The sequence below is a fragment of the Aulonocara sp. 'chitande type north' Nkhata Bay genome, linkage group LG18 (genome assembly GCF_057382095.1).
Source record: "Aulonocara sp. 'chitande type north' Nkhata Bay isolate Kocher_YH1m ecotype deep benthic linkage group LG18, A_spYH_male_GT1.1, whole genome shotgun sequence".
In the NCBI taxonomy this organism is placed as follows: Eukaryota; Metazoa; Chordata; class Actinopteri; order Cichliformes; family Cichlidae; genus Aulonocara; species Aulonocara sp. 'chitande type north' Nkhata Bay.
The window spans coordinates 970187-978842 of NC_141361.1; the positions used below are offsets into that span (position 1 = coordinate 970187).

At 42.6% G+C, this 8656-nt stretch overlaps 1 protein-coding gene across 1 annotated transcript; it reads left to right on the forward strand.

Annotated features, from left to right (window-relative positions):
* Positions 1-3487: 3487 nt before the first annotated feature.
* Positions 3488-7238, forward strand: LOC147307546 (caspase-1-like). The gene is made up of 9 exons (XM_086271831.1): positions 3488-3520; positions 3680-3853; positions 3942-4143; positions 4275-4415; positions 4503-4612; positions 4863-4950; positions 5968-6019; positions 6168-6214; positions 6379-7238. Exons 1-9 carry the CDS (start codon positions 3488-3490, stop codon positions 6930-6932), a joined length of 1401 nt encoding a protein of 466 aa, XP_086127957.1. The 3' UTR covers positions 6933-7238.
* The last annotated feature ends 1418 nt before the right edge of the window (positions 7239-8656 follow it).

Below are 8656 nucleotides of genomic sequence, written 5' to 3' on the forward strand. Positions count from 1 at the left end.
GCAGCCCTAACCCTGGCAGACACAGCTCTCTACTACTGTGCTCTAGAAACACAGTGATACAAAGTGTAGAAGAGGCTGTACAAAAACCTGAACACAGATATCTGACTACTCTTCAAAGAGGAGGGAAGTGGTATTCAAAGCACAGCTTCATATCAGATGGATTCTGCTAATTCCTGTTTTATCAGAGTCACTGTGGTTACAGCTGCTAATGAAACACTGTGGGAGGATTCACATGAGCAGCAAATCCACATCAACCACAAACCAACTGCAGGAACGTTCAGACACAATAAAAACTGTCAAACATCAAAAGCTGCTCATTTACACTATTTTATATTTAGTGGATGAGGACATGCAGAAATGCAGCAGAAGCTAAATAAACAGAGTAACAGAGGTTTATCTCTTTAAGGTAAAATCTCTCACATGAAGCTAAAAGTCCAACCAGGAAGACCATCTCATGCTTGTTCCATTTATTCTCTTTGAACTCATCACATCAGATGATGATGCTCTCCTTCAGATTTGGTGAAAACATCAATGTCCTGCTCTCATTTCTCAAAGTCTCCCCCTCTCTGCTGTTCTTAGTTTTCATTTCAGTGTCAGATGGATGCAGCCCTCCTCCCCCCCACACATTTCATCAGGACCAGAGTCTGTGGGTCCTTCCACTGAGTTCTTCAGCAGTCCTGCTCCACCACCAGGCTCCCTCTGATCTAAACACTGAGGACTGCTCACACATTTCTGCAGCAGCAGGGAGAGTTTCCAGTCAGCAGAGTTCATGAGTTCACATATTTTCTTTCACAGGAACTGCAGCAACATTTCAACATCACATCCTCTTTAGATTTTATAATTTTACAGAGATTATAAAAGACAAAAGTATGACTTTGGACGCAGGATTACACAATAGCAAACTTTAAATCTGATGAACCAGCAAAGACAGACTCGACATAGCTGCTGTAAACCAAGAAGAAAACACATGGAGGAAACCTGACAGCATTACTGTATATGTGTGAAACCAACAAGGCAAAACAAGCACAGAGTAAACATCCAATTTATCAGGAAGTGGGGACAAGGAAAGCACTAGAAATGAAGAGGATTAGGTAGACGGGGAAGCATCAGAAACATGAGGAAATAGTAAAGAGAAGAAAAACAGGAGAAGCTGTGAATGTGACAACCTGTGAGATTTGAACTAAAGACATGCTGGAACAGTGGGGACGAGATTTTCTCACCTTATTGTTTTGTACAAGAATATTTAAGGCATTCACACAGCTCAGTTAGATGTGGTCAATATAATGTGACTGGTACATGGTCAATGAACCTGATGGAGGAAATCAGAGATGACCCGGAGCCTGCGAGCAGAACCAGGTCCTGCATTTTTAGCTCCTGAGCTTGATACAAGCAGCAGAAATTAACAGTTGGTCTTCTTTCTTTTAAATTCATAATCTTTTGACAAACAAACATTTGTGTTAGTTGAAATTTGGCGGCTCAAACTGGTGCTGCTTGAAAGCTAACTCTTGGTCTGGTTTATGTCCCGAGTCTAACACACTGATCATGAGGAAGTTTTGGATTTTTAATGAAGGGTTTTGCCCTGACGCTGCTTCTTCAGGAAATCATCTGATCTACACTTATTATCTGTCCTAATGCAACATTTACCTGCAGGCCAGGTTTGACGCAGCATTGCTGAGCGGCCTCATTCTTCTGCTGGGAGTCAAAAAGAAAACGATCTATTAGTTCAAACTTTGACCCTGGCAGTCCCATGAAGACAGTGAAGCAGGACACAAACAGCCTGAAACTGTGACCTCTTCCAGTATTTCAGTGTTCCTTCCAACTAATGTTAGCTACACTGTAAAAAGCACAAAGCTTCCATCCAACAACCAAACACAAGCCCAGGTTTGGTGCAAAAGTGCAAATAGCCAGAACCCGTTCCAGGGAAGCAACTCTCCTGTCCACCAGCAAAAATCCCAACATAAAGGCATCAAGCTGGGGGAAACAGATGTATCCACCCTGGTTATCGCCAGGGCCTCCAACTTTGGCTGCCACCTAACCCACACTCTCTGTGGAGCCCCTCCCCTGGGCCTGGTCCAGCTTAGAGCCTCAGAAACCCCATCCCACGTACCCAGACATGGTCCACTGGTCAATGCAGCATGGATGTCTTCTGATTCATTCTTAGTCTTACCCCTCTCTCAGGACCAGTGTGCATATAGGGACCCTGCCAGGGGCAAATTACCATTGAAAACAGAGCTCCTGGTATCATTTGGCACCATATCCCTCCACCATGATAAGGTGGAGATTCGTGGAGGAACATTACATCAAGTAGTTCCTGAATTATCTCTAAACATGTCCATGAGTTAATCGGTGAAGAAGCAAACGTATCACCTGTGTAAAGGAAAGCGAGCCTCATTCCTGTGTTTGTTCTGGTATATTGTGAAACCAGTTCGGTGAGTTTCTTTTCAGGAAACTGGAAACCTCCCAAACAGCCAAAGCAAAACCAGTTTGGTCCAAAGAACTCAGCCTTCACGTTATCATGAAGAAGAACAATTCTAACTAGATTCCAGCTCAGTATAAAAGAGCATCCAGTCAGTCAGTCAGTCAGCAGGTGTTTCCAGTGCAGGTACAGTTGAGTCCTTCTTTTCTGAGCAGTCTGAGCTCTTTAATCAGAGGACAACCAGGACTCAGCATCTCTGCTGTAAGTCTCTGATTCTTCATTTCTCATTTGTCTTAGCAGCAGCAGCAGATGTTGTTTCTGTTTTACGTTGAAGAAGGTTTTTCTTTCATCTGTCACATCAGAGATGGAGGATGTTGCAAAGAAAGAAGACATGAGAGGAACATGATTATTTTGTGTTCTTATTGTGAAACATCTTGGGACAGAAATGACATTATTCAGATTTTATGTCAGTGAAAGTGTTAAGTTTGCAGTACTGTGGTAAAGCTGAGAGGGGTAAACTTGGACTGGTGAAGAGTAGCTGAGCTGTTTGCATACATTTAATCAGACATTGTTTAACTGTGAGGTGCTGTTTGAGTTAATTCACCAAATTCTAGGTTTTGCGGGTTTTCGTAGTGGCTGGAAGCTGGAAATATGTAACATCTGAATTCGGTCGGCTAAATCCACAAAGAGCAGCTTCAGCTGATCACAACCTGGATACAAAGAAAACCTGAGTGGAGCTTCCAGTACAGGGTCTCATTTCCAAGTCGCCCACGCTGCCCCACTGCACCTGGGCTTAGAGTTTCCCCACCTGCCAAATCTCACTTTGATGCCTGATTAGGATCCCGTGTATCTACATTCAATAGTCTTCAGGTTTATTAGGCTCAAGTCTTATTATCTATTAATCAGTATCAGCAATACATTTTCTCATTAATATTTTTAAAAATCAGTCCTGAATAATCCACAAGAAGCAGAGATGATGTGATGCACAGTGAAAATCCCAAGAGCTGATGTGATGTGACACATTCTGTCCCTCCAGCTCAACATGTCCTCTGATTTCTTTCTAGGTCAGAGATGGAGACGTGGACAGACAGACAGGGTAAAAAAGTATGTTACTGTATGATTCATATGAGATATGTTGATTGTTTGATCTTAGCCTCTTGTAGTAACTTCCAAACCAATAATAATAATAATTACTGCAAATGACTGCATAAAAAAATCAGCTTGTGTTAAAATAATCTGAAGAGTTTCTGTTTGGTCTCTCAGATTTACCCAGTGACTCAACAATCACAGTCAAATCGCATCGCCCTGCTGATCAACATTGAAACGTTTAATACAAGTTTATACAAATGTAGAGCTGCGAAAGATGAGAAAGTCATGCAAAGTCTACTTCAAACTCTTGGATATGAGGTAGTGAGATGTGGGGACATCACTGCAAAGGTAACTTTTAAAAGCAGAAAAGGTTTCTTCACTTGCACCCAGTTTTACAAACTGGTTAAATGATCCAGTGACGGATTTCTTCTCACAGATGATCGCTAAACCTCTGAAAGAATTTTCTGAACACCCAAAACTGGCCCTCACAGACAGTGTGTTTGTGACTTTGGTGTGTTATGGAGGCACGGGAACTGAGGAGTTTGAAATTGACCAAATCTTTCAGCACTTAAACTCAAAGAACTGTCCTGCACTGAAGGACAAACCAAAGATCGTCATTATTCACGCCTGCAGAGGAGGTGATTCTCATCTGTCCTCACACACCCAACAAACAGCATGAATGAATCTTCAATGAATTTACTGTTAATATTTGTTCATTTGAAAAGGTAAAAGATCGACACGTTTCAGTAAGTCTGTGTGTTTGTTTCAGTGGGGGAGGAATCGGTGGATTTACTTGATAGGACACAATTTGTGCCCACAGACGACATCGAATCTCTGTCAGTGAACTCTGTCAAAGGTCCTCGGACACACAATGAAAAGGATTTCATCATTTTTCATTCCAGCACCACTTGTAAGTGCACCACCCTCCAATAAGTAACATTTAGAACAATCAAACACCGCCTAACTACAGATATGATCTGGTTCTGTTTGCTTGCAGACACAGGTTCATACACTCATGAAACATACGGTTCTGCCTTCATCCAACACATCTGTGAGGCTGTCAAAAAGCACTGCCTTAGAGATGACATTGAGGAAATATTCAGAACGGTAAGTTTGGCAAGTGGAATATATGGAATACACAAATACATACATATCTATCTATCTATCTATCTATCTATCTATCTATCTATCTATCTATCTATCTATCTATCTATCTATCTATCTATCTATCTATCTATCTATCTATCTATCTATCTATCTATCTATCTATCTATCTATCTATCTATCTATCTATCTATCTATCTATCTATCTATCTATCTGTGTGTGGAATCATGTTAAGTGCAGTCTAACCAACAGGTCATGCAAAACTTTGAAGAATTCCCATCTGAGCAGATGCCAACCAAAGAGAGAGACACTTTGACAAAGCGCTTCTACGTGTTTCAAAGTTAGTGTTACAGGTTTTTGATGTGACTTTAAGATATTGTGTTGTTTTGGGATGACAGGACACATGAGACTGCATGAAATGTTCAGTCTGGTTTATTCACATCGATGAGCGACTGATGGAACTAAAGAGCAATGATGATGATGATGATGAACAAAACAGAAAAGCATCCCACAGCATTAAGTTCCCAGTGGACAGTTCTGCGTGGCATCAGTCCATATGAGAGTCCTCCATGATCCCACAGGGCTTCAATATTGAGGTCCAGGCTCTGAGGAAGCCGGTGCATGGCTCACAGTGTTTCATTGTGTTTGTGTTTCATTGTGTTTGTGAAGTTCACCTGATCGACACACCAGCTGTCAACAACTGTACCATCCGTGCTCCAGTTATGTTGAGTCTTCCCAGGCACCTCAACCCCTACTCACATCTTGCGTCTCAATGGGTCACATGATAGAGTGAGGCAAGGTTTCACCATAGTTTCATCCAAAAGCTCTGCTGATAATGACCCACACCTTTTTTTATAACTTGGATCTTGTGATGAGGCACATGATCAATAGTGTGCCTATGATCCTCTTAAGTGGACAACTCCCACTAGAGTTTAAACACCAAAGGAGAAACCTCTTCAAAAAGCTTCATGAGGTCCAGTCGCCGTCTTCCAGAGCTGCTTAGATCGAATAAACGGTAAATGGACTGGTTCTTATTTAACTCAACACAACGTGCCTCATTCCCCTTTTCTATATAAGAGCTTTCTATCTAACATGCACACATATTTATATTCTGATGGATGCGTTGAATCCATCAATCTTTTTCAGTAGTTTATGTAGACTAAAAATGACCATGACAAGCAGGACGAATGTCACCACATCAAAGTCTCTTGGTGGCTTTACTGCTTCCACTCAACTGATATATGAGGAAAAAACACTTTGACTTCCTACTTTTGTTCTGTTTCATTCAAAAAAACAAAACATGTAGGTGTTGTGAAAATTGTAATATTTGATTTTAAAAGAGCAATTCTGATTCAAGATGCACCTGAAGAAGTGAAGCAGTGGTCTGCAGGAAAGGAGTCTCTAAACAGGTATGAACAGATCCCTTCACTCAGCCTGTTTGTTTTATGCAGATGTAAGAGCTACATGAAGTCTTCCCTCTGTGACAGTATGAGTGATGATGTCCATGTTAGCATGTTGCCAACGACTGTGCTGGTTTGACCCCTCCTCTCCCTGCAGGGTGGAGCCTGATGGCGTCCGACGGGTGAGCTCGGATCTGAAGAAGTGTACGTTTGATTTTATGATGATTCTTGGAAACAAATCCAACCGTCTTTAAACTACTGTGTCGCTCATTCATATCTCTGATATCAGGAGTCACCATCAAAGAGCCGATCAACGAATAGATGATCGATCAATAACTGCAGCTGGATTTATTTGTTCTCTCTATCAGATTCCTATCAACTCACAATCGACCCAAACACAGTATACAAATGGATCCAGCTGTCTGACAGCAACAGAGAGGTGATGCGTTTGAATGCACAGCAGCCATATCCTGATCATCCAGAGAGATTTGACCGCCCTCAGCTGCTGTGCACAGACGGGCTGACTGGTCCTTGTTACTGGGAGGTTGAGTGGAGTGGATATGTTTCTATAGCAGTGAGCTACAAAGGAATCAAACGGAGAGGACACAGTGATGACTGCTTGTTTGGACTGAACAGTCAGTCCTGGAGCCTGGACTGCTCTTACTCTTACTCTGTCTTGCACAATAACAAAGAAACCTTCATCCCCAAAGACGTTGTCTCCAACAGAGTAGCAGTGTATGTGGACCATCCTGCCGGCACGCTGTCCTTCTACAATATCTTCTTGGACTCTCTGATCCACCTCCACACCTTCAACACCACATTCACTGAACCTCTGTATCCTGGATTTGGAGTCTGGTCTCATAATTCTTCAGTGAGAATAATGAAGCCGGTCCATGTGCACTGCTCTCCTCCAACAGAGTAGCAGTGTATGTGGACCGTCCTGCCGGCACAGCAAACAACCTCTATCCTGGATTTGAAGCTTGGTTTCATAATTCTTCAGTCAGTCTGTGCTTAGTTCAGTATAAAACTCTGAGAAGCACTGCTAAATAGACCTTTCAGTCTGCATCTTGCACTCAAAAACACTTTCAGATTCATGGATTCAATGATTTAATGTTTTAAACTCCTCTAAATGATTCCTTCTTAATTTCAATCCGTTGAAGATTGAAGCTTCCAGCAACCGTAGAGTGTGAGCCAGGGTCCAAGCTGGACAGGTCACCAATCTGAGACAGGGCTGACATTAACTTCATTCCACTAACTGCATGTCTTTGGACTGTGAGAGGAAGCTGGAGCACCCAGAGAGAATCCAAACAAACAAGCTGAGAACATACAAACTCCACACATGAAGGTGAAGTTGGACTCGGGACTTTGTTGCTGTGAGGTGACGGTGCTGACCTCTGCACCAAAGCTCTTCTGACATGGGGCTGAGAAAATATTTTGCACTGCTGATCAGAAAGAGAAATTCCTGCTTGAACAATGTTCTTTGTGTGATAAAGACTAAATATATATTGATCTTCAGTTTTCTTTACTGATGTGCTTTGTGTGAAGTGTGTTTCTTCTGCTTCGAGTATTTTAAAGTCACTGATACAACAACCACGTTTTTCCTCACCTGGAGACTTTCAATGAGAGCTTTAGATGAGAAATTCATCATGATGTTTAAATTGAATTCAACTTTATTTACACAGCACCAAATCACAACAACAGCCGCCTCAAGGTGCTTTATATTGTAAGGTCGACCCTACAATAATACACGCAGAGAGAAACCCAGCAATCATATGAAGTCCAGATATGTAATAGTCATTAACATGATCAGAGCCACGAGTGGTTTTAATCTCAGGAAGTTTATACAACAACTTGTAGCACCAACTGTAGTTAAATGAGGCTGCACAACATGAAATGCAGACTACAGAATTTCACTTTAATAATACTGAATGAGAGGAGCAGCAGCTAAGTCGTCTACATAAACCTGGAACAGTGTTTATTGATAGGCTGCGGACACTGCGCTGGTTGCCTGGGGTCAGGAAACTCTCAGGGTTTGCCTGCTCTCGTTGTGCCTAACTGAGCTAGTCTGGGTAAACAGGCACAACATTCACTGGCTTCATCTGGACTGAACCACGGGGAGAACCGGTGACAAGAACACTCTTCCTCCTGGAAGAGGGAGCATGGCTCCTCATCCTCCCACCACAACCACACCAATGATGAAGCTGGTTCATTCATGGAACTGTCTGGAATGCCGAATAACAGGAGCTCTTACAAGCTGGGCACCAGCGTCACAGCTTGAATGCTGGGTGGCAGCGGTGATGGTGGTGACCTGGGTGACCGGTGCAATAAGACTGCTGACTAAGAAGGCAGCAACAGACGAACTCCAGAAAACTCATCTCCAGTCAACCAGGGAACACATGATGGTAGGTCAACATAGACTGACACAGACACTGAGGAATAAACAGCACTATTTAAACACCCGAGGGTCAGAGGCATCAGGAGAAACAAGAGTGTAACAAGACGCAGGTGAGGATCATCAGAAGCAATGAGACAGAAGGTAAAACTAGACCAGCAACCGTCAGGACGTCAGAACCTTTAACTAGGGGAGCTGACACGAGAGGACACGATCGGAAAGGGAACAAATTAAACTCTGAACCAGGTGAACAA